The following is a 26,195-nucleotide window of genomic DNA, read 5'->3' as shown; positions in this document are numbered from 1 at the left end:
AAAATGGAGCCTGGGTTTGAAGCTTTTATAGAGAAAGACTGGTGGGTGTGGTTTCCTTTGGAAATTCCCTGAGCAAGCCTAGGCAAGCCTTCATTGGGAAATTTTTCAAAACCATAACATCCTGTAATTTTCTAGTGATTTCTTTGTGAGTCAGAGATGAACTGAAATGATGTAAGAGTGGGCGGGGCTTAGCAAAAGTAGGCGGAGCTTAGGAAAAGTGGGCGTGGCTTAGAAAAAAATACCTTATGAAAAGTGGGCGGAGCTTAGCAAAAGTGGGCGGGGCTTAGGAAAAGTGGGCGTGGCTTAGAAAAAATACCTTATGAAAAGTGGGCGGAGCTTAGCAAAAGTGGGCGGGGCTTAGCAAAAGTGGGCGGGGCGTAAAGAAAATTGGGCGGGGCTTATTGAATACCTTGTGGAAAGTGGGCGGGGCTTAACAAAAGTGGGCGAGGCTTAAAGAAAAGTGGGCGGGGCTTAACAAAAAATAACCTGTGGCTCAGGAGGTGGTCAAACAAGAGCATTAAGAGAAGTTTATCATTTCGTAATGGCACAAAAGGGGTATCTTAAAAAATATAAAGATTCAAATGTTTTGTTTGTCAATATTTTAGATGGGGATTATTGTGCAAAGAAAATTAAACTATTGAAGGAATTTGAGAATGAACAAATCTTTATAGGTTCAATGAGTGAGCTGTTCAACCCCCAGGTGTTCAATTCAATGAGGTTCAACCTCCAAGTTAAAAGGGGAGACAAATAAATATACCTTGGGATAAAAAGGGGGTTTATTTTTAGGGAAAAAAATATAAATCGCTGAAAATCCCCATTCATTTACATGGGGAAAAGTGAGCCAGAATCAGTATTCTCACCCCACTCACACACACACACACACACACACACACACACACACACACACACACACACACACACACACACACACACACACACACACACACACACACACACACACATACACATACACATACACGCACACACACACTTATTAGTCAAGGTGTGGAGTACTTGCCGTGTGCCAAGTTTCAATTTTTTCCATGGAATGTTTACGGAGATGCAGAGGTCCAAAGCTTTTCCTTTTTTCCAACGTGGCTGCTACCGCACGTGACCTATGACGTCATAATTATCAATTAAACATTCCGTGAGTAGTCGCACCTATGGTGAAAATTTTGTGTCAATCCGATAAACGATGTAGAAAAAACATTAAATTTGTACGGATGGACAGATGTACGGACGGACGGCGAACCCGAAAACATAATGCCCCCGGCGACTTCTTCAGTGCCGGTAGAAAAACACATCATGGGAAAAAGGGGGGTTAGATGCAACATAGTGACTTGGATTACAAGCAAGATACTGCAGTATATAGTCCAAAGTAGCATCATGAAGCATCACGGACCATACGACCATCATGGTGTCCACAAGATCGCTCACAATGGAACCAGAGGAGACACCAAGTCGACACCGTTCCATTGTATTTCAGTTAAAATTTCAACAAACTACCCTACTCCCACTTATTACATAAACTACTCCACGATGGAGTACGGAAGAGCACAACCGTGTGGATCATGAAGGATTTTTTTCAGGAAAACAAACACAGGAGGTCTAACTGGCAGGTATATTCTCCTTTCAGGTGTGGTGTCGGGAGTCCTCCAAAATACAGTGATTGTATTATATCTCTGTTCTTCCTCACCTTCATAAATGACCTCCCGGGGTGTGTTCATTCCTCACACCAAATGTTTTGCCTCCTCTTTCAGACGATCTCAGATAAGGAGGACCACAGAGAACTCCAAGATGACCCGTCATTGCTTGAGCAGTGGAAGAACAGGTGGAAGATGGAATTTCACTAAAGATGGAATGAAAGCACTTTTAAATTAGGATCATGACAAGCAGGAACCCACCAAACAGAATAGTCAACAAGACGCTTCAGAACACCGAAGACTTTAAATACCTTCGTGTCACTTTCACAGGTAGTGGGACCTGGTCTGAACACCTTGACAGTCACCGGCAAGGCCAACGGAACGTTCGCATTTCTCAGAAGGAATGGAGATGATTGCAGTCCGAAGGTAAAGGTGGCCCTCCATAACACCATGGTCAGATGTGGGTTAGAGTACTCATCAGCAGCATGGGATCCATGTCTTCAGCATCTAGAACAAGTCAAGAGAAGGGTCACTACGGTGATAGGATGTCGGGATGCGAGGAGGAAATGCCGAGCGACGTCACATGCAGAAGCCTGGAGGACAGAAGGGAAGCAAACACGATGATGTACAAGATCAAAAAGAAAAAAGATGAAGAACAAGATTAATTGGCTTCTTCGTTATTTAGCTTCTTCGTTACTGTGCTTCTTCATTATTTGGCTCTTTCATTATTTGTCTTCTTTGTTATTTGTCTTCTTTGTTATTTGGCTTCTTCGTTATTTAGCTTCTTTGTTACTTGGCTTCTTCGTTATTTGGCTTCCTTCTTATTTAGCTTCTTCGTTATTTAGCTTTGTCGTTATTTGGCTTCTTTGTTATCTGGCTTCTTTGTTATTTGGCTTCTTCGTTATAACGTGTGACAGCACGGACGACGGATAGTTTATAAATCTGGTAAGATTTTCATCGCGTCAGAAAAAGAAACCAGAACACCTCACAAGGGTGAGGCTAGTTTCATATCGTCATTTGCGACTTAATTTTGCATTGGGCATCGCCCAGCACATTTAAGTGCTGACCAGTGAGACCAGCACAATGGTCTCTAGAATATACCTGTCAAGTTTGGTTCAGTTCCGTTCACTAATAACCGAGAAATAACAATTTTTTTTTAAAATGGGCCAAAATGGGCCGTTCCTCAGCCCGAAGGGCCGCAATCGCACTTTGGGCTCAGTTAGTGCCTGCGCATATGTGTCTAGTGTATGCCTGTAAATTTTCATCGAATTCTGTTCATGAATAATGGAGAAATAGATGTTCAAATGAACTGTACACAAGAAAAGAGAGAATGTGAGCGGCGCTTAGACCCCATGGGGTAAAAAATTTTGTGCACCTTTTTATCCCTCGATGACCCTCAAAATTTTTTATACTGATTGGATGTAGCGTTCTTCATATGCAATTATGACGTCAAAACGAAGGCAAGCACCTATGACGTCATAAAAATGCCACACTCATCCCCAATGAGTGCTTGCTCCGTGCCACTTGTACACCCATGGCTTGGGGAACACTTGCGTGAAGTTTCCCTTCGATTTGTTAAGCCGTTCTGGAGAAGATTTTTATAGGTTTTCGGGTGAATCCAATATGGCTGCCATTTTCATGCTGATCGGATGTGGTTCGGAGTATCCATCATGGATGAGAGGAAGCTCTTTCTAAACCCTCCTTTTTACAGTTACCTTGTCTTCCTCCATACCCTTGTTCTGGCCACTCTTAAATCTCTTCTTCGTCTTCCAATGATGAACCGTGGAGGTGCTCTCATAGAGTGTTGTAGGTTCGTGACTCGATGACAATGTACATCCATGGTCCTTAGACATGATTTATATTTGGCTTAAATGATTCCGGTGAACAGGTCATGGTACATTATGTTGGTAACTGGTTCTGATCACGGAGGGTCCACGGAAAGAAAGAGTGTGAGTGCCGGGTGTTCGATCGCCTCGTGGAAGAAGCGCTGGGATCCTCGAGTCGATACATCACCATGTTGTAAAATATACCTGGACTTGTTTATCTTGTACTTCATCGTGTTTGCTTCCCTTCTGTCCACCAGGCTTCTCCATGTGAAGTTGCTCGGCATTTCCTCCACGCATCCCGACATCCTATCACCGTAGTGACCCTTCTCTGGACTTGTAGTTTCTGGAGATACGGATCCCATGCTGCTGATGAGTACTCCAACCCACATCTGACCATGGTGTTATGGAGGCCACCTTTACCTTCGGACTGCAATCATCTCCATTCCTTCTGAGAAATGCGAACGTTCCGTTGGCCTTGCCGGTGACTATCAAGGTGTTCAGACCAGGTCCCACTACCTGTGAAAGTGACACGAAGGCATTTAGAGTTTTCGGTGTTCTGAAGCGTCTTGTTGACTATTCTGTTTGGTAAGTCTGATCGGTTCCTGCTTGACATGATCCTTATGAAAGTGTTTTCATTCCATCTTTAGTGAAATTCCATCTTCTACCTGTTCTTCCACTGCTCAAGCCATGACGGGTCATCTTGGAGTTCTCTGTGGTCCTCCTTATCTGATATCGTCTGAAAGAGGAGGCAAAAAAGTTTGGTGTGAGGAATGAACACACCCCAGGAGGTCATTAATGAAGGTGAGGAAGAACAGAGATACAATCTCTGTAATTTGGAGGACTCCCGTCACCACACCTGAGAGGAGAGTATACCTGCCAGTAAGACCTCCTGTGTTTGTTTTCCTGAAAAAAATCCTTCATGATCCACACGGATGTGCCTCTCCGAACTCCATTGTGGAGTAGTTTATGTAATAAGTGGGAGTAGGGTAGTTTGTTGAAATTCTTACTGAAATACAATGGAATGGTGTCGACTTGGTGTCTCTTCTGGTTTGATTGCGAGCGATCTTGTGGACACCATGATGGTCGTCAAAGAGTTTGTCGAACGGTCCGTATTCCTTTATGATGCCACCATGGACGAAATGCTCCAGCAGATTGCATGTAATCTTAGTCAGTGCCACAGGGCAGTGGTTTGCAGGCAGGAGTTTATCTCCTTTCTTGAAGATGGGAACAATGCATGCTTTTTATAGTCTTCAACAATTCACCTCCATCAAGAGACAGCTGGATAATGGTTGGTTGACAGTGATGGGGCGAGTTCGTCGGCCGTTATTTTGAGGATGAAGGCTGGTGTCGAGTTTGGCCCGCTGCCTTTGTCTGTATTCAGATTGTTCAATAATTTAACTTGGGATGCAATGTGATATTGTGGATCCGTGAGTCAGGGCCTGGGCACTGCTCCTGCACACTGTTCGTATCCTCCGCTATGAATGTGCACTGGAACCATTCATTGAGTAACTCTGCTTTACTCAAGCTGTCCCTTCTGAGGAATCCCTTCTTCAGTGACGTGATTCCAGACGACTCTTTGCTTTTGACAAAGGCCTAGAATCTCATCTTCGAGTTAACGTTGACATCATCACTCACATCTTCCTTAGTGTAGTTCTTATTGGTGGTCCTGCTTTGGTACTTCACGTCCTATGTTGCAGTCTCCTATATCAAACAACGTCTTCTTCCTTTACTTGTCTTCTTCATTATTTGGCTTCTTTGTTGTTTCTCTTCTTCATTACTTGTCTTCTTCTTCACTTGTCTTCTTCGTTATTTAGCTTCTTCGTTATTTAGCTTTGTCATTATTTGGCTCCTTTGTTATTTGTCTTCTTCATGACTTGTCTTTTTCTTTACCTATCTTCTTTGTTATTTGGCTTCTTTGTTACTTGGCTTCTTTGTTATTTAGCTTCTTCGTTATTTAGCTTCTTCGTTATTTAGCTTCTTCGTTATTTAGCTTCTTCGTTATTTAGCTTCTTTGTTATTTAGCTTCTTCGTTATTTAGCTTCTTTGTTATTTAGCTTCTTCGTTATTTAGCTTCTTCGTTATTTAGCTTCTTTGTTACTTGGCTTCTTCGTTATTTGGCTTCTTCGTTATTTAGCTTCTTTGTTATTTAGCTTCTTTGTTACTTGGCTTCTTCGTTATTTGGCTTCTTCGTTATTTGGCTTCTTCGTTATTTAGCTTCTTTGTTACTTGGCTTCTTCGTTATTTGACTTCTTCGTTATTTGGCTTCTTCGTTATTTAGCTTCTTCGTTATTTAGCTTCTTTGTTATTTAGCTTCTTTGTTACTTGGCTTCTTTGTTACTATGCTTCTTCATTATTTGGCTCTTTCATTATTTGTCTTCTTCATTACTTGTCTTTTTCTTTACTTATCTTGTTTGTTATTTACCTTCTTCGTTATTTAGCTTTGTCATTATTTGGCTCCTTTGTTATTTGTCTTCTTCATGACTTGTCTTTTTCTTTACCTATCTTCTTTGTTATTTGGCTTCTTTGTTACTTGGCTTCTTTGTTATTTAGCTTCTTCATTATTTAGCTTCTTCGTTATTTAGCTTCTTTGTTACTTGGCTTCTTTGTTATTTAGCTTCTTCGTTATTTAGCTTCTTTGTTACTTGGCTCCTTCGTTATTTGTCTTCTTCATGACTTGTCTTTTTCTTTACCTATCTTCTTTGTTATTTGGCTTCTTTGTTATTTAGCTTCTTCGTTATTTAGCTTCTTTGTTACTTGGCTCCTTCGTTATTTGTCTTCTTCATGACTTGTCTTTTTCTTTACCTATCTTCTTTGTTATTTGGCTTCTTTGTTATTTAGCTTCTTCGTTATTTAGCTTCTTTGTTACTTGGCTTCTTTGTTATTTAGCTTCTTCGTAATTTGGTTTCTTCCTTATTGGATTCGCTATATATGCTAGATATCCCTTATTGTCGGGTTTTCCGTGTGTGTGTGTGTGTGTGCGTGTGTGTGTGTGTGTGTGTGCGCGTGCGTGTGCGCGTGTGTGTGTGTGTGTGTGTGTGTGTGTGTGTGTGTGTGTGTGTGTGTGTGTGTGTGTGTGTGTGTGTGTGTGTGTCTGCAACGCGAGACTCCACAGCATGAACCAGCGAACCAATTTCGATGAATCTTTGCCAACAGGTGCCATATGGTCTGGGAATGTGCGCGTTTGAATTTCGTTGCCTAGCAACCACCCGTTGCTGTGCAGTGGCCGAAAAACCGCGTACAGTATTTTCAATACTTGTCCTGCAGTTTTGAATGTAGAGAAATGAGACTTCGGAATTAAACGCTTCGAGATATTTAGAAAATTTTACTCGAGCCGATTTTTGATTTAGGTTTTATTTTTCAAATGGTAGTCCTTCAAAAATAGGGTGTCTATTTCCCGTCATTTTTTATGAGGAGTGCCAGTTGGCAAAATACGCAATAGGAAAAATCTTGCCAGGCAGAGGAATAATTGTATGTGAACCAATACGTCTTGGCAATGAATCTTCGTCGGTGGATCGGTCAGAATGAAAAGCATCGTATCCAGCGCTTCGATCCTAGCGGATCCCTCGTCACCTACTGGCTTGTTTTACTTACTCGTTATTTGGCTTATTCATTATTTGGCTTCTTCCTCATTTGGCATATTCATTAGGTGGCTTATTCATTATTTGGCTTCTTAACTTGGCTTCTTTGTTACTTGACTTCTTCCTTATTTCACTTTTTTGTTTCTTGGCTTCCTCGTTATTTGACTTCTCCATTACTTGGCTTGTTCATCATTTGGCTTATTCATTATTTGTCTTATTCGTTGCTTGTCTTCTTCATTATTTGTCATCTTTCTTACTTGTCTTCTTCATTACTTGTCTTCTTCATAATTTGACTTCTTTGTTACTTGGCTTCTTTGTTACTTGTCTTCTTCCTTATTTATCCTTTTATTTGGCTTATTCGTTATTTGGCTTCTTCATGACTTGGCATGTTCCTTATTGGGCTTCTTTGTTATTTGTCTTCTTCCTTATTTGTCTTCTTCATTATTTGTTTTCTTCATTATTTGTTTTCTTCCTCATTTAACTTCTTCATTACTTTGCTTCGTCCTTGTTTGGTTTCTTCGTCATTTGGCTTATTCGTTATTTGGCTTATTCATTATTTGGCTTCTTTGTTATTTGTCTTCTTCATTACTTGTCTACTTCATTATTTGACTTCTTAATTATTTGGCTTGTTCATCATTTGGCTTATTCATTATTTGTCTTATTCGTTGCTTGTCTTCTTCATTACTTGTCTTCTTTATCATTTGCCTTCTTCGTTACTTGTCCTATTCGTTATTTCTCCTTTTTTTAATTTGGCTTATTCATTATTTGGCTTCTTCCTTATTTGTCTTCTTCCTTATTTGGCTTCTTCATTACTTGGCTTCTTTATTTGACTTCTTCATTACTTTGCTTTGTTCTTGTTTGGCTTCTTCATCATTTGGCTTATTCATTATTTGGCTTCTTTGTTATTTGTCCTCTTCCTTATTTAGCTTCTTCCTTATTTGTCTTCTTCGTTATTTGTCTTATTCGTTATTTGTCTTTCTCCTTATTTGGCTTCTTCGTTATTTCTCTTCCTTATTTGGCTTCTTCGTTAGCCTGGTGTGTTGGCGCAGTGGTCCGGGCAGCAGCTTGGGATCCAAAAGGTCCTGAGTTCAAGCCCCGTTGGGCCACTGAATTAATACACCAGGGGGTTGACTCAGCCTGTCATCCTTCCGAGGTCGGCGAAATGAGTACCAGTATACTGGGCCGGTGTATACCCCGGTTAAAATAGGTGTATCATATCCCTGTGTCGTAAGAGGCGACCAGGGTTGCGTCAGGAAGGGCATCCGGCATAAAACCTGTGCCAAAATCACTATGCGGATCATATGGATGATCCGCTGTGGCGACCCCTAACGGGAGCAGCCGAAAGAAGAAGAAGAAGAAGAAGAAGAAGACTTGGCTTCTTCGTTATTTCTCTTCCTTATTTGGCTTCTTCGTTATTTGGTTTCTTCGTTATTTGGTTTCTTCGTTATTTGTCTTCTTCGTTATTTGGCTTCTTCGTTATTTGTCTTCTTTATTTGGCTTTCTCCTTATTTGGTTTCTTCCTTATTTGGCTTCTTCGTTATTTGTCTTCTTTGTGACTTGGCGTCTCTGTTACTTGGGTTTTTTGCTTTTGTATAATCTCCCTTTGGATCTGTCATCTTCTTTGTCTGCTTATCCTCAGGTGGCTCTTTCTTCATGACGTCATCTTTGGGCAATCTCCTTTCCATTATTTTCGTAACTTGTTTCTCATCCCTTCCCAAAGTTCATCCGCAGTTCTCGGGGGTTTCCTTACAAATTAATCTCTGAGAACCACGATATCTTGATGAATGCGCTTGATGTCAAGAATCTATTTACCTGCAACAAGAGGCAGTGGTGATGGTGCAGCAGGAGCAGGCAGTGGTGATGGTGCAGCAGGAGCAGGCAGTGGTGATGGTGCAGCAGGAGCAGGCAGTAGTGATGGTGCAGCAGGAGCGGGCAGTGGTGATGGTGCAGCAGGAGCGGGCAGTGGTGATGGTGCAGCAGGAGCAGGCAGCGGTGATGGTGCAGCAATAGTAATTGGTCGACATGAGGTTTGGGAGACAGTGTTTGTGGGTGATGAGACCATTAAATATGTCGATTCTTGTTTCTTGAGGAAGGATCGTACACATGGAATTGTGTGCAGTTTTGAAGAGCGGGAGTTTGGGACATTGAAGGAAGGGTAAACGATATTGTATCGGGTCGTGGCAGGAACAAGTTGGTTGTGGTTCACCTCGGTGCGAATGATTGAGGGAAAGTTTACTCAGAGGTTTTGAAAAATAGATTCAGGATATTGGGAAAGCGGCTGAAAGCAAAGGGTTGTGAGGTAATGTTTTATGGGATCCTCCCGAGATGAGGAAACAACATTGAAACCAGGACACTCGGTGGAGTATATTAGAAATAAATACACACGGGTTATTTTTTTTTGTTTTTTTTTTAATCCCATAAAAACACGTGATGAGGGTTTTGACCAATCGGAAGGTCGGTCCCGAGCCGTTGATCGGCGGGAACCGCAACCTGTCCAGCCCCCCCCCCGCCCACACGGTTAACCACGCCCCTCCCTCACTTCACTTCAGCCCCGCCTCGAGTGCGACAACCTTGGACACGTGACATGAACGATGCGGTACGATATCTAAATATAGATCCGTCCGTCACTCGGAACCATTGGTGCTCCTGACACCCTGACACGCCGTCCCTTCCCTCATCATCCGGTGTTCATTGAATCTACCTTGGTCCTTGGTTCCACAGGCGCCCGCTCGGTTTGTGTGGCGACGGTGAGAGGCGTGTGATGGCCGCACGGACCACGCCCCGTTTTTTTTTGTGACGATCACTTATTCGTTTATTGTTGTTGTTTTTTTTGTTTTTTTTGTTTTTTTTTGGTCTGCGTGACTGAGCCGTTATGACGTCATGACTATTTTTGGTTCTGCTCGCAGGAATCCTTCCGCCGCAGTTCAAAGCGCTTGGGAACACCTGTGTTGTCGGGAAGAGTAACGATTGGAAGGTCACCGCCGAAGGGTTCCATTCGCATCTCACCTGGATCCCCCACGGAAAGCTACCTTCACGGACCGCAGGTAGGACACGTCTCACGGTTTGACGGTTTGCACTTGTGAAATGAATTGTAATCACTTTTGTTGCACACCTGTGCAGGTATTTATAGCAGTGTGAATGAAGACCGTTTGTGTTTTTTTTGGGGGGGGGGCAATTCCATGGTTACTGTTTGCGGGGCACAACGTGGGGTGTAATTTTTACCTCCATTGATTTTACCTCCAATAATCACAATAAGGCATTGTTTGAGTTCATAAGGGGTGGAGGACAGGTTAACCCAGGTGGAGGCCCATTGTCATTGAGGAATAAATAGCACAGTGAGAGGGCAGGCTAATTTAATTATTTTACTGCAACATTTCCACACTTCAGTCAGATAATTAATTGATCAATGGACTCACTATCAGCCGTGATCTTTTTTTTGGGAGAAAAAAAAACCACATTTCAAAGTTGGCCTCCAACGCCAGCCGTCGACTGGACATCCTCCATCGTACAGAGTCCTTCCTTGGCACACCTGAACTCCTACCCACCGACAAGGCCTTCATCCGCAGGTTGATGGAGTACTGCTCTCCGCTTTGGGCTGGCTCCCCCATCTTGCTCAGATTGACGCCGTGGGAACCGCAAGACCTTTAAGATCATAGGAATCTCCCGCGATGAAGCTGAGTCTATGGGCCTATCACTTCACCATCACAGACAGGTGAGTGGTCTCTCTGGCTTGAACCATCTCCCTTCTGGTCTTGCACCCTCTCCTCTTTCCATGCTTCCCCCCCCCCAGGTTTCTGCAGGGTACACATGGTCCACCTGGAATCAACTTCCACATTCTCTTCATTCTCATTCTTCCCCCCAGGTCTTCAAGACGGCTGTTCACCACCATCTCGTATCATCCCCGATCTAAAACCATGATATTTTCCACCCTCTTTAACCCCACCAAAATCCTTCCTTCTCATTCCAAATTGCCAGTTTTTTTGTTTCCTTTCTTGGAATTTCCATCTTGCGCACCCGATACACCCCCTCCCGTCCCCCATTCCTCCGCACGCCCATTGCTTGTCCAAGTCTGCCTCTATCTTGGCCTTAAATTCTACTGTTAGTATTTAGTTCCTCTTTTTTTCTTCTTTTTTTTCCCCTCCCACCTCTCACCACTGTTCCTTTTGTATTCCCATTATGTCCTGATCCGTTCCATGTTCAAGCTCTCCACGAGCCTCCACCCTGGACACAAGAAAACCCAAAACTCCATGGAGGAGGTGAAAGAGGGGTTTTAGAGGAGATCCAGGTATGAGGAGGAGGTTAAAAAGCTAAGAATTCACCGGTTTATCCCGTCTGCGGCAATCCTATCCAAGCCAAACCCGCGCTCCGCGTGCTTTATAAAGTGAGGGTCCGTTATGACGTCAATATCTCCAGTGTTCACGATGTAATTTATAGAATTTCTTTATATACAATGTTACTTGTTACATTTTTTGTGTCAAATGCACTTTCTGAGGTCGTCAGCATGTGCAGAAGAGGGTTTTACATTGCAGATGCTGTTTTCCAGGAGTGGCAGTCAGCGAATGACCGATGATGTCATGACGTCATTACGCCTCTCAGCGGTGACGTCACACTTCGCCGTGCAAATAAATGTAAAAAATTAAAAAATCTCCAAAAATTCTCAAACCTGTCTGTCTGGCGCGATCTCACATAGCCCATGATGTACATTATACCACAGAGCACTCCACATGCCGAAAGAGTCGACAATCCGTCTGGCGGTTTCGGAGGAGATACGTCCACAAAATATAGCTTAGCGTATTAATATAATAATTCTCTCGAGTCCTGTACACCGAATCCAGCGGTGAGTCGATGGTGGTCAAGTGGATTGCTTTATCAACATGGAAAGCGTTCAACGGTGACGATCCGCCAAGTCATTACGAATGACACCATAGGATGTTTAATGTCCGCAAACTCTCGCTGGCCGACGAGACGCCCAGTTTCACATCCATCAGAGGGACGGCACACCTTGATGCCTCGCTCTGCATGGGAAACACCAGGATGATGGCTTCTACCTTCAGCTGTTCTTGCGTTTGTGTGCCGTCTATCATTTGCTCCACGTAAAGTTCGGTCGTTGGTTGTGGGTTCGCCTCCTCCTCATCGAACACTGCTTTTGCCGCTAAATCTGCTCTTTCATTGGCTTTTGACACTTCATCTGTCCCTCCTGTGTGAGCTTTGCATTTAATCACCGCAATCTGCTGCGGCTCTTGTGCTGCTCGTATTAGTCGTTTGATCAGGTCCCCGTGTCGAATAACCTTCCCGGAGGACGTCTTAAAGCCACGCAAGGCCCAAATGGCAGCGGAGTCATGTAAGATGCCCCAGGCATACCTGGAATCTGTGTATATGTTCAATGTCTTACCCGCACCCAGCTCACATCCGCATATCAACGCTTCCAGCTCAGCTTGCTGGGCTGAAAATCCCTTTGGTAACAATTGTTTCCTCAAGGTGGCGCTTGCGGTGCATACTGCAAAGCTAGCGATCGTTTTTCCCCATCGGTTCTTCCTCGCCGCTCCATCTACGAACAGTTCCAATTCCGCATTCTCGATCGGAGCTTCCTGTAGATCGCGCCTAGCCTTTGTCTCTTCCACGAGCACTCGTTCGCACACATGTGCCTCTCCCTCATCGCCCGTTGGCATTAGGGAGGCTGGGTTCAGTGGCAAACATCTTTCGATCGTTATATTAGTTGCCTGCAACTGCAACTTGCAACTGCAACAATTGCAACTGCAAGTTCAAATCATGTTGAACTGCTCGTGCCGCGGATATATGTTGTGTCTTGTTTTTCCGTATCAGCGCCGCCACATCATGCGGCACCTTCACGGTCAGCGGAGAACTCAAAACCAGCGTTGCTGTTGCGGTTACTGCGTATTGCGTTGCTGCTACTGCCCGTAAGCACCCGGGATAGGCGGCGGCGACCGGGTCCAAATGACTACTGCAGTACGCAATCGGCCTATTCTTTCCTCCATGTTCTTGCGTCAGCACCGCTTGGGCGAACCCTCCTCTTTCGTGGACGAATAGGGTGAAGGGAAGATCATAGTTCGGTAGCCCCAATGCTGGTGCTTTTGATAAGGCCTGCTTCAATGTTTCAAAGTCTTTGTTCGCACCATTCGTCCAAGAGATCTTATCCCCCTCTGCCTCCTTTACCATGTCGTACAGTGATCGCGCCCGAACTGCGTAATCAGGTATCCACTGCCAGCAGTACCCCGTCATTCCGAGGAACCGCCGTAATTGTCGCAATGTAGTGGGTTTTGGGTGCTCTCGGATTGTCTCCACCCGTTCAGCCCCGAGGCTTCTCTGCCCCTGCTCCAGTATATGTCGCAAATACGTCACTCTTGGCTGCGAGAACTGCAATTTGTCTTTGCTGACTTTGTGGCCCTTTCGGGCGAGAGCTGTTAACAGCGCTACAGTGTCCGTTTCACATTTCGTTTGATTGTCCGAACATACCAACAGGTCGTCCACATATTGTATCATGACTGATCCTTCCCGGAGCTCTATGTCCTCCAGGTCCTCCTTCAGAGCCTGCGAGAAGAGCGTTGGACTATCACAGAACCCCTGCGGAAGTACAGTCCAGGTGTATTGTTGTCTGTCGTAGCTAAAGGCAAACAAGTGTTGCGACTCCTTTGCTAGCGGTATGCTAAAGAACGCCGAGCACAAATCTACCACGGAAAAGTGCGTTGCGGTGGACGGCACCCCTGACAGTATCGTAACCGGGTGTGGCACCACGGGAAAGGACGCTTTCACGCACTTATTCACTGCCCGCAGATCCTGTACGAACCTCCATTTGTTTCCTCCGGGCTTTTCCACCGGCAGGATTGGTGTGTTGCATTGGCTCTTAGTAGGTATTATCATCCCTTGGTCGCGTAACGATGCTATCACCGGAGCGATCCCCTCTATTGCCTCTTTGCGCAATGGGTATTGAGCCACTCGAGGCAGGGATATCCCCTCCTTTATCTGGATGGACACGGGCGTTGCGGCCAGCACTCTGCCCACATCATTCGGATGTCGTGTCCATAGTTCAACAGGTACTTCCTGTAATCTTTCCTCTGTTGTCGTTTCCCTGTTGGCCTGGCGGCGGGGCCTTTCGCTGTTCATCTCATGTCTTTCTAGCATACATGACAAAATCTGATCAGGTAAGCGTACCTTCCATCCATCCCCCCGTCGACTGGCCTGTAAAATGCTCTGGGTTTCACTATCCCTTCCTGGTGGTTCCGAGGCGCATCTCAATCTGGTCATAATTTTTCCCAATTCTCCGGCACTATGTCCTTTACTGACCATTACCTTTACGCCATTGAGACGTGCGGGCTAAGTCCTTCTCTGTGCTTCATTAGCTCACATTCCTTGGCGGTTAGTTCCACCTCCATTGCCGCTCCCTCTTTTCCGATCCACAAAGTGGATCCTCAAAGTGGATCGATCCTCAAAGTTGCCCCCCCTCTCATCCACCAACCTGCCTCCCTCCACTGCCCTCTCACCTCCATCTCTTCACTCCACCTCCTCAAATCCTCAACTGCCTTCTTCCTTGTCTCTTGTCCCCCCTCTCCCCCAGCACCACAGAGCCTTTTCTCCTCCTCATTCGGCCCCCTCCCCTCGCTGTTCTGCAATACCCCACACTCCTTCAGCAACCCTCCTTACCTGCCCCCCTCGTCCCTTGTCCTACCCTCCCCCTCCCCCTCCACATCCTGCACCCAAAGCCTCCTCCCCTTCCTCTTCATTAAAAGTGTGGACCTCAAATATCCGGGGCCTTCGCTCAAACCTTTCAGATCTTTCCATACAGGTTGCCACTGACAAACCAGACATTATCTGCCTAACAGAAACTTTCCTCTCCCAAGACGTGTCTGACTCCCAAGTATCTCTCCCTGGCTACTCCCTCTTACGGTTTGACAGACCTGAGCCTCGTCCTGGTGGAGGTGTTGCTATCTTCATCAAAGACTCTATTCCTCACTCTCCATGCACTGCTCTCACTCCCCCACACCCCCAGGAATACCTCTGGCTTCGGCTTCCCCTCCACTCCCACCTCATGTTTATATGTGTACTGTACCGTCCACCTAACAGTGATGACTCCATCTACACCTCACTATCCGAAAACATGGACCATCTTCTATCTTCTCATCCAAACTCTCTCTTCCTCTTATGTGGTGACTTCAATTGTCATCACGCCAGTTGGCTAGGTGTGGGTACCTCTCTCACCTGCCATGGCACCTCAGCAAAAGCTTTCTGCGACTCATTGGGACTGACTTAATCGGTCAACTTCCCGACCCGGATCTCAACCAATGGTACTCCATCTCTTCTGGATCTGATTTTGACAAATTTCCCTGACAATATCTGCTGCTCTTCCTTCGCTCCAATTGGTTCTTCTGACCACGTCCTTGTCAAAGTGGACATCTCTCTGGCTGTTATCAGAGAACCACCTCACCGCCGTCGAGTCTGGCATTTCACTCAAGCCGACTGGCAGGGTCTCCGAGCAGCCATCAAACTTACAGACTGGTCTCCTATCACTACTTTCTCAAACATCAACTCATCCTGGGAATTCTTTCAAAGAAACTTGCTCTCCCTCATGCACAGATTTATCCCCTCTCGTGTTCAGTTGTCTTACCCTTCCTCCCGCCCTTGGTTTACTGAAGCTTGTGGCGAGGCAGTTGTCCTGAAACAACTTGCCTTTGCCTCATGGAAAGCAAACCCAACTGAGGGCAATCTCAGTTCTTTCGACAAAGCTCGGAACAAGTGTGTATCTACCCTCAGGAGAGCCAGAAAACAACATCTTTCTCATCTCAAGTCTGAACTCTCAAACCTCTCTCCCTCCTCAAAATCCTGGTGGCGTTTAATCAAATCTGTTTCTGGTGTATGTTCCCCCTCCATCCCCTCCCTTACCTCAAATGGCCGCACTGCTGTTTCCACACGTGATAAAGCTGAATGTCTAAACTCAGTGTTTGCAGCTAAATCTTGTGTCCTAAACCCATCTCTATCTCTACCCACTTTACCCAGTCGCACCCAACTGTCCCTGGACTCTGTATCCTTTTCTCCTGACAAGGTGGAGAGCTTGCTTTCAAACCTCGAGTCAGATTCTGCAACCGGTCCAGACGGCATCAGCCCACGTGTCCTCAAAGCCTGCTCTTCTGCTCTTGCTCACCCTCTCTCTGTTCTATTCACCCTCTCATTTGCCCAAGGTCATCTGCCATCTGCTTGGAAATCTGCTAACATCACTGCCCTGCATAAAAAAGGTGCAAAAACAGATCCCTATAACTACAGACCAATCAGCCTTCTCCCAATCATCAGCAAGGTGATGGAATCCATCATCGCCTCAGATATGAAATCCTTCCTCTTCTCCAATGGCTTGATTTCCAATCATCAATTTGGTTTCAGACCAGGTCACTCTACCCTGGATATGCTGCTTCTGCTCTCCCATCAATGGATGGAGGTCCTCAATGCCAGACAGGAAATCCGAGCCGTATCCCTGGACATATCACGTGCTTTTGACACAGTCTGGCACCCTGCCCTACTCACCAAACTCTCTTCCCATGGTATTCAAGGCCATCTCCACTCATGGCTCTCAGACTTCCTCTCCTGTCGCAGTCAACGTGTGGCCCTAAATGGAGTTCTTTCATCCCCTCTTCCTGTGCAGGCTGGAGTTCCTCAAGGTAGCGTTCTGGGCCCTGTTCTTTTTCTGGTTTTCATCAATGATCTCTCGGACTCTCTGGAAAATCCTCTATTTCTCTTTGCCGACGACTCCACCCTCTGCCGTACCATCTGTCATCCCTCAGACCGGCAAGCAGCAGCTTCTTCGCTCACTGCAGATCTGGATAAAATCACAAACTGGTCCAACACGTGGAACATGTCTTTCAATCCAGACAAATCTCACACTCTCACTATGTCTCTTCGAAAGGACCGTTTACAAAACGCCCCCATCCACTTTCTCAACAATCCTCTGGAAGAAGTCTTTTCTTTCAAGCTTCTAGGTCTCACTATCTGCCATGACCTTTCCTGGGAAAGTCACATTTCCAACCTCGCCTCAAAAGCCAGTCGCCGACTGGGAATCCTCCGTCGTGCTAAGTCCTTCCTCGGCCCTCTTGAGCTCCTGACCACTTACAAAGCTTTTGTCCATAGCCTGATGGAGTACTGCTCTCCCCTCTGGGCTGGTGCTCCTGCCTCCCACCTTTCTCGGCTTCACGCTGTCGAAACCAGGGCATTTAAGATCATCGGCATCTCCCGCAATGAAGCTGAGTCTTTGGGCCTCTCACTCAATCACCGCAGGTTGGTCGGTGGTCTTTCTGTCTTCTACCGACTCCTCTCCAGCCTTGCCCCCCTGCTCTCTCTGCGATTTGTCCCCACCACATTTCCACAGGGCGCTCAAGGTCCGCCAACAACCCCCTTCTGGTAAAACTACCAAAATCACGAATCACTGCTCATCTTCACTCTTTCATTCCTCTTTTTTCCCGCCTTTGGAATAAACTTCCTCACTCTATTCTTTCCCATTCTTCCCTCCAGGCTTTCAAAACAGCTGTTCACCACCACCTCTTATCTTCCCCCATCCAAATCCTCGATCTTTTCTACCCCCGATAATCCACCCAAGCCCACTCCTTCATTTCTCCTGCTTTCCTTCCTGAAAGTCCCTGAAATGTCCATCTTCTCTTCGCCATGTTCCCCGTCCCATCCCCATCCCTCTCCCTTCCACAGTTCACCTAATGTGTCTGTTCCCCACTGTTTTGTCCCTTCCACTCCCGCCCCTCTTGTCTCATGCCTCCTTGCTGTGAGTTGTGTGTTAGCTCTCATACGAGCCTCGACCAAGGTATACAAAAAAAAAAAAAGTGGTTGTCATTAAAGTGCGTGTGGCGGCGTACTCTTCATGTACTCTATCCGAGTAATCAAAATCCTGCCCTGTTTCGTCATAATAGACCGTACAGTGCAAAGGCAGTTCCACTTCTTTCAATTCAATGTCGTTGCTACGCAACCATTCCTCTACGTCCCGCAATCTTTTCGCACTTTCCCAATCCCTAGTCAGTTTATCTCTCCCCTCTTGTGACACAATCCGCAACCAATAGACTACCGGTCCGAGTTCGGTCATCATGAGGGTCATTACTTCCTCTTGCAATGCTAGCGGAGCATCTATGAAGACTCCGTCTTGCTTGCACGTTATCGTACATCCCATTCTGCACAACAAATCTCTTCCTAACAAATTCATCGGGGTGTGTTGAGCTACCAAAAATGCATGTTCTGCCCGCAGGGGACCTACTTCAATTCGTAATTTGTCCGAAATCGGGATATCCTCTCTCCGTCCCGAAACCCCCACCACACTCACTGACTTGCCTGAGAGTGGCAGGTTCTTTATCTCTCCTTGTTTTAGTGTTGACCGGGTGGCCCCTGTGTCTACCAGGAATGTTACTTGTCTCCCCTCTACATTTAAGGTCGTGGTCAATTCCCTTACGTTCCATGTTTCTCTTTGCGGAGCCACCATGATGTCCTCATGTCAATAGTTTCTTCCTGCTGCTTCCCCTCGCCTCTCATGTTCTCTAGGGGGCGCCGTTGGTCTCTCTTGCTGTTGCGGTGGCCGTGAGCCCCAGCCTCGTTGTTTAGGCGGTGCCTTGCATTCCCGGCTCCAATGCCCGTATTTACCGCAGTTAAAGCATTCTCCCTGTCTTTGCGGATCATTCTCTCGGTTCCAAGGTCTTCGCTGGTCCCGTTCGGCTTCTTACCGGGGTTCCCAATCTGGATTTTCCCAGCGAGGCCTGCCTTCCCTCTCTTCGTATTTACGGCTTTTCAATTCGAGGTTTCTTACAACTAGAGCTTTGGCATCTTTCTTTCCCCTCCGTTCCTCTTCTCTAGTCTGCCAGGCCTGTCTCGCCCTTTCAAACACGGCATCCACTTCAGCCGTTTTCCACCCTGGCATGTCCGCCTTCAACTCTCGCCTTACTTCGTCACACAGTCCATCTACAAACATAGTGTTCAGGAAATGGAGGGGTGTCTGTGCTATGTTATTAAATCCCGAGTGCAGTTCGATCTGCTCATACAGTCGTGCTTTGTACTCCCCAGGTGATTCCTTAGGATTCCGTGTGACATCCTGTATTGCCTGCCAATCCATTACCCTTGGGGCCATCTCCGTTGCAAGTTCTTCCATCAGGGTTTGTACCCTTCCCCTGTACACTGCCTGTGCTTCTCGGTCGGCTCCCTCTGGGTACTATCGGTTTAAAGTGGTATCTTCCTCTCCTTCTAGTTTAACACCCCAGGCTGCCAAACGCGGACTCCAAACCACGCTGGGCAGCACAGCAGTGCAGATAAACCCTATGTCTGTCCTGGTTGCCACCTGCATTTTTATCTGGTCGTGTAATATCTGAATTGCCCTTCTTGGGTTTTTCTTTATGCATTCTTCCATGCTAGCTTTTACTCCCCTAATGTCTTGTGGGGTTCATGATCTCCAAACCCAACCTCCCCCTGCTGCTTGCATCATAGGGAACTGGTGAATGTCGGTCCCTCCTCTTGCTCCGTCCCCCTCTAAGACGGGGTAAATTCCTTTTCTCGTCCCAAGTCGTGTTGTCGTCTTTCGGTCCACGTCGTCGTTGATTTCTGCTATCTGTGCTAACGCCTGCTTCAACTTCTCTTGTCTCTCCTCGCTCTGTATCTTGACCTCCATCAGCTGCGCTCGCACTTGGTCTAGTTCCTTCTGTTTGTCCTCTCCCTGTGTCTTAACTTCCGTTAGCTGGTCTAGCGCCTACTTTAGTCTCCCTTGTCGTTCCTCGTCTTGCATTTTCCGTTGGTTCACAGTCCCTTCTAGTCCAAGTCGCCTATGCTCTGTCTCGACTTGCGACTCCGTTAGCCACGCGGCCAATGCTTTCCAGTGTAGTCCACTTTGTTTCGGGCCTCCTGCTTTGCCCTCTATCAGTGCATTACTCACTGTGTTCAATATCTTTGGATCTAAGGATCCAGTCAGCGGAAAGGGATATTTTCTCCCCGCGGTCCATTTCACCCAGTCCTGTATTCCCTTTACGTTATCGATTCCATATTTGTCACTGATAACTCTCAATGTTGTTCCTTTTGGTATCTTCTCGTTTCTTGAAGATTTATTCCCCATCTTTTGTTCTTATCTTATCAACCGCCTAATAGCTGTAAATCGTTTCTCCTTTTACGTCGGGACCGAAATCCCTTTCAATCAACCGCCTTAAGCCTCAAATTCCAATGAAGGCCTCCAACCTTCCCCCTCTATGGTACAGGATTCCAACCTGTTCCCTCCTGATTTCACACGGATACCTTTATCCTCTACCCTTCCAGGTTCCAAACACTGCCTGCCAGCCCCCCCTTTGTGCTCTTCAGACAAACCGCATTCGAATCACCTCATATGTGTTTACCGTTACAGTTCTTGATTCGAGCAGATCCTGGAGCTGCGTCCGGCAGGGCGCTGCCCACCAAGTGTACAGCGCTCACCTAACTGGGGCTCCCTATTTTAGGTGCCCTACGTGCGATCACCACGTACCTTTTAGCTGAACCCTTGCGATCGCTGTACACCAAGTGGAGTCCCGCCGTCCACACCGCCAGCATCAGTCGAATCCCATCCTCGTCGCCAATTGTTATGACTCTCCACCCGGCCGAGTAAGATGACAGAGTCAGATGAGGATCCTCGAATTACACGTTTTATTTCCGAAGACCACACGCATGCGGAATGTGACTCAGTGACCCTTCAGTCAGGCTCCCCCGAATCACATTGAGAATATGCTTCAAAACCATCATATATATATATATATATATATATATATATATATATATATATATATATATATATATATATATATATATATATATATAATCACACAAAAGCAAAACTGGGTGTGGACTAAAAGTGTGTGCTAAGGGATAAAGAAATAAAGAAATAAATGTGGCAGTGGGCTTCTTTCCCCCCGCCCTAGGGGCCCTAGGGGAAGTTGAATAGGTCAATTCTCAGATATGCAACCCAACAGTTTCCAAGCCGCCTACACAACTCTCAGATATGCAAGTCTTGCAAACTAACAACTTTCCAAGCTTCTTACACTCCTACACTGGCACCTGCTGATAACAAAGGCAAAACTCTAGTGATCACTAAGAATAGGAATGTGTGGGCAGCATACACTGAAGGAACAGTTCCACAGTTCCCTCCAAGGTCACACTAAGGGCACACTACCACAGAACAACAGGAAGGGTGATAAGAGCTTAGTTTCCAAGAAACAGTTGGGCGGAGGAGCTCCTTGTCAGCCAACGGCCATCCATATCTAGTGCCCAACTGTGACTGCAGACGTCCTCCTGCAGTTGGGTTACTTCTTATTAGGAGGTTGATGGCAGGATTTGCACTCCGGCCACCGTAAAACCCTTCATTCCGCAAAACGCAAAAACGCAAAAAAAATCTGAAAACCCACTCCGTGGGAGTACCTCCTGTGCAGCTTCCCTTCGCAGGGCAGCTCACCGGATGACGGGATTGGGGCAAAGCCTTCGGGACCCCCAATCTTTGAGAGGAGGGAAACCACGGGGTAACATCCCTGGGTCAGATTGCGGGAGAGTGTGTCGGAGTGGTGCTGAGGTGTCGTCCATCAGACGGCGGTCTCCTTGGGTTAACCTGAGGCGGTCCCTTCGGGTGGGTGCCTGGAATGTCCTATCCCTAAGAGAGGATGATCACCTGTCTCTGTTATCATGTGAGCTCAAGCGTTTGGACATCGGGATTGCAGCTCTCTCTGAGGTTCGGAGACCGGATTGCGGCGAGATAATGGTGGGTGGTTACACCTACTATTGGTCTGGTCGCTCTGATGGTCACCATACCCAAGGAGTTGCTGTAGCTGTGTCCAATAAGCTGACCCCAATGATAATTGAGGTAACACCGGTCAACGAGCGTATTATGAGATTAAGGATTCATCACTCCTTAGGTGTCATTTCCCTGGTCTCTGTTTATGCTCCGACTGAGGCGAGTGATCTCGCCGTGAAGGATGCATTCTACGCCACACTCGAGTCTGTGGTTGATCAATGCCCCAGACGAGATACACTTCTAGTCTTGGGGGATTTCAATGCATCGACTGGAACTGATAGGGATGGTTATGAGGTGTGAGTTGGTCCCCATGGGTCAGGAACTATGAACCAGAATAGCACTAAGTTCCTTGACTTTGCAAGAAATCATGGACTTAGGGTGGCTGGTTCATGGTTTCAGCGCCCACAAGCTCATCGCTGGACTTGGAATTCCAACGCTGGCGGTGTGGCAAAGGAGATTGACCATGTCCTCATTGACGGTCATTGGAGGATGATCCAGAACTGCAGGGTCTACCGGAGTGCTCAGTTCCTCAATACTGACCACAGGCTTGTTGTAGCAACTCTAAAGCTGCACCTTAAATCCTGGAGAATGGTACCATCCCAGCCTAGGCTGGATGGTGCCAAGCTCAGGGATAAGAGAGTAGCTGAGGAGTTTGCGAACAGGCTGAGTGGACACTTGGGGGGGTCTGGGTGCTTTGGGGGGTCCTGAAGAGTTGTGGAGTGCCTTCAAGACCACCGTCCTTGATGTTTCCGGTAGATGTCTTGGAGTTCACCGCAGGGCAAAGAAGAATTTTGTCTCTCAAGGGACACTGGATACCATTGACCAGAGTCGCAGGGCCAGGCTGAATGGCAGAGCTGAGCTGTTCAGGGAGCTGAGGCATAAAACTGTACGTGCACTGAGGGTGGACAAGGAGGCCTATGTTCAAGGAATCTGTGAGGGGGTAGAGCATCACCTGTGGACAGGTGATTCTCGTCCCGCTTACAGGGGAATTCGCGCATTACGTTCATCCAAGCCCATCCCTCGGAGCACTGCAGTTCGAGCAGAGAGTGGTAGGCTCTTGACAGAGGAGTCTGAAGTGAAGGCCCGCTGGGCCGGTTACTTTGAGCAGTTGTACCAGGGGGATCCCCCAGCTGTCGAGTTGGACGTCAAGGGTGTTACAATCCCTGTTGCTGACCCTTGAATCAACTGTGGTCCACCTTCGCTTGTGGAAACACGGGCTGCGGTGAACCAGTTGAAACGGGGCAAAGCTCCAGGGATCTGTGGCATCCATGCCGAACTTCTCAAGGCTGGTGGAAATGCTGCACTCGTGTCGTTGCATGCAGTTTTGTGCTCTGCCTGGAACACAGGCATCATCCCAACTGACTGGAAGAGGGGCCTTGTTGTCCCTCTCTGGAAAGGGAAGGGTGATCGCCAAGACTGCAACAACTACCGAGGGGTGACGCTGCTCTCAGTGCCGGGCAAGGTCTTTGCTCGGATAATTCTTTATAGGGTTTGCCACCATCTGCTTGAGCACCAGCGTCCAGAGCAGTCAGGCTTTACACCAAAGAGGTCGATGATTGACCGTATCCTTGCCCTTCGTGTCCTCACCGAACGCAGACGAGAGTTTCGGCAGGGGCTGCTTGCAGCCTATGTTGATCTCTGTAAAGCGTTCGATTCAGTGAATCAGGATGTCCTCTGGAGGATTCTTGGTCTTCGTGGGGTGCCACCAAAACTGATCGATCTGATGTGTGAACTCTGCTCTGGTACTGAGAGTGCAGTGAAGTGTGGTGGTACCATCTCTGACTTATTTCCAGTTGTTACTGGAGTTCGTCAGGGATATGTACTTGCCCCCACACTTTTCAGCACTTGTATGGACTGGATGTTAGGGAGGATGTCGGAGAGATCAAGTTGCGGTGCATCGTTTGGGAATGTCAAGATCTCGGATCTTGATTTTGCAGATGATGCAGTCATCTTTGCGGAGACTTTAGATATCATTTTGGGGGCCCTCGAGGTGCTGAATGAGGAGTCGGAGCCGCTGGGATTACGGGTTTCTTGGGTCAAAACGAAGATCCAGGCTTTCGGTGACATCTTGGATGCTGCTGTCCTGTCTGTGTCTGTTTGTGGTGAGGATGTTGAGGTCGTGGAGAGATTCACTTACCTTGGCAGTGATATTCATGTCTCTGCTGGCTGTGAGTCAGAGGTCAATCGACGTCTGGGTCGGGCCTGGGGAGTCATGGATTCGCTGGATCATGGGGTGTGGCGCTGCCGGTACCTGTGCGGGAGGACGAAAGTCCGAGTCTTCAGGTCCTTGGTACTTCCAGTCCTGCTCTATGGGTGCGAGACTTGGACTCTGACCAAGGATCTGAGATGGAGACTTAATTCCTTTGGTACCAGGTGTCTTCGGAGAATCCTTGGCTATCGCTGGTCGGATTTTGTGTCCAACGAGCGGTTGCTGAGAGAGACTCGGATGAGATTTGTTACCTGCATTGTCCGTGAGCGTCAGTTGCGGCTGTATGGACATGTGGCTCATTTTCCTGACGTTGATCCTGCTTACCAGATTCTCTCAGCGAGGGAGTCTCATGAGTGGAGGAGGCCAGTGGGCCGACCACGTGCCTCATGGTTGCAGCAGGTTGACCATCATCTCAAGGAGATGGGGATGGGCCTGGCATCTGCCTGGTGGATGGCCAGACGGAGGCCCCTGGAGTACCGGTGGAAAGTGGACGCAGCGACTCGCTGTTCTGGCACATGCTCCCATACCTGACCTGAGTTGGGCGCTGTCCAAAAACAGTGGGTGGTATGGAACATTGGTAACATGGAACATTTAAAGCAACATTTTAAAGCAAGGTTTGAATAATACACAACTCCAAGCAAGGTTTGAATCCTGACAGCTGATTAACACACAACTATTGACTGTTGATTAAATATTCAACTATGGTTCAAATATGACCACCTAGCATATCATCATAACACATATATATTGCTTTAAAATTATTTGGATCAGACTTCACTGCAATGCTTTATAAAAAAAATATTATTAGACTAGTCTTTTAAAAACGATAAATGTATAAACAGGCGAGCATTGGGTGGCTTTGACACCAACTCTCTGGTTTGTCACTCGTTTAAGATGTTTAAGATGTAGCGATGGATTTTTATTGCCATATATATTGAATTGTCGTGATTTGTGCCAAAGTTGATAAAATGTGTTGTTGTTCATCTTTCGGCTGCTCCCGTTAGGGGTCGCCACAGCGGATCATCCGTTATGATCCGCATACTGATTTGGCACAGGTTTTACGCCGGATGCCCTTCCTGACGCAACCCTGGTCGCCTCTTACGACACAGGGATCAGGATTTGGGTTTCGCCATGATTCCGGGCTGCTCTACACCCTGCCCAGTGCAGAGCCCCCGTCCAAAGTTGATAAAATGTAAAGTGAAATTAAATTTATTTGCTGCCGGAATGTAAGGCATGGCACTTCCTCCCTGACTTCCGCCAAGACAGGTTGTGGTGGGTCGGTTTCAAGGTCTCGTTGGAGCGGTAAGTATGTTCACTTTGTACTGATTGATTCAGAGTTATTAAATTATCTCGAGGAGATCCGTGGTAGCAACCATTGTGGAATTGTGTGTTAAATTCCAGTATGGTTGATGTTATTGGATAAAAATCAGAAAACGTAACCATTAATGTGAGTGCAAAATGTTGGTATAAATGTGTGATCAAAATGTATTGCCTGCCAAAGAGGTTTATTGTCCTAAATCAGGGTTAATAAATTTCACTGATTATTGTTTCTATTGTATTTACAGCATGTTGCTGCCACTTTTCTTATGTTGTGTTCCTATCAGACCAAAACATTCATGAAACTAGAAGGCCACTCGGTAGAGCGCGTACCTCCGCCACACAATGCTTGATCCATGAGAACATATCGAGCCCAATATATTTTTGAAATATCACGTTTTTATCGTTTTTGGCCCCATCTCTCAATGGTGTAGAATCATTAAAAAAGTTAAATAAATCTCGTATCTGTATTCGGATTCAAATCGTCACCAAAATTGAATAAATTCTTCCTTGTGACACACTCAAAATGCCCACCAAGTTTCGTCGAATCTGTCCACAACGTTTTGAGATATTGTGCTACATGTCGTTTTTGGCCCTATATCTCAATGGTGAAGAAATCACTGAAAAATTCTAGCAGTTAGATCCAGATCTGGATCTTCACCAAAATCTACTCATTTCGTCCTTGTCACACACCCAACCTGTCCACAAAATTTCATCAGAATACATCCACAACTTTTTGAGATATCCTACAGATAGACTTGTGTCAGGTCAATCAGGTTTCTTGACTGCCACTGGTAACATGCAACCCAGTGTTTGTTATCTGCCGCATGGTCGGGTTGTCAG

At 46.6% G+C, this 26,195-nt stretch overlaps 1 protein-coding gene across 9 annotated transcripts in view; it reads left to right on the top strand.

Moving 5' to 3' along the window:
- Nucleotides 1–9,541: 9,541 nt before the first annotated feature.
- LOC147016346 (galactoside alpha-(1,2)-fucosyltransferase 1-like) overlaps nt 9,542–26,195 on the top strand; it is a 38,010-nt gene continuing 21,356 nt past the window's right edge. For 2 of the 9 annotated variants that reach the window (XM_085844953.1, XM_085844949.1), the window contains exons 1-3: nt 9,592–9,794; nt 9,954–10,091; nt 25,302–25,337. Coding sequence is in view for 1 of the 9 variants with exons in the window: in XM_085844954.1 (XP_085701080.1) it covers nt 9,632–9,643; nt 9,954–10,091; nt 25,302–25,337 (186 nt within the window). In the remaining 8 variants the exon portion in view is untranslated. Of the gene's footprint in view, nt 9,795–9,953; nt 10,092–11,186; nt 11,333–19,098; nt 19,188–25,301; nt 25,338–26,195 lie in introns of those variants that run through there. The other 7 variants (XM_085844954.1, XR_015049028.1, XM_085844947.1 and 4 more) reach the window with 7 other exon arrangements.

The sequence above is a fragment of the Eptatretus burgeri genome, chromosome 11, assembly GCF_056783735.1.
Source record: "Eptatretus burgeri isolate ZD-2024b chromosome 11, Ebu_testis_v1, whole genome shotgun sequence".
In the NCBI taxonomy this organism is placed as follows: Eukaryota; Metazoa; Chordata; class Myxini; order Myxiniformes; family Myxinidae; genus Eptatretus; species Eptatretus burgeri.
The sequence above is the reverse complement of the archived record's forward strand: the minus strand, read 5'-3'. Positions and strand labels throughout refer to the sequence as shown.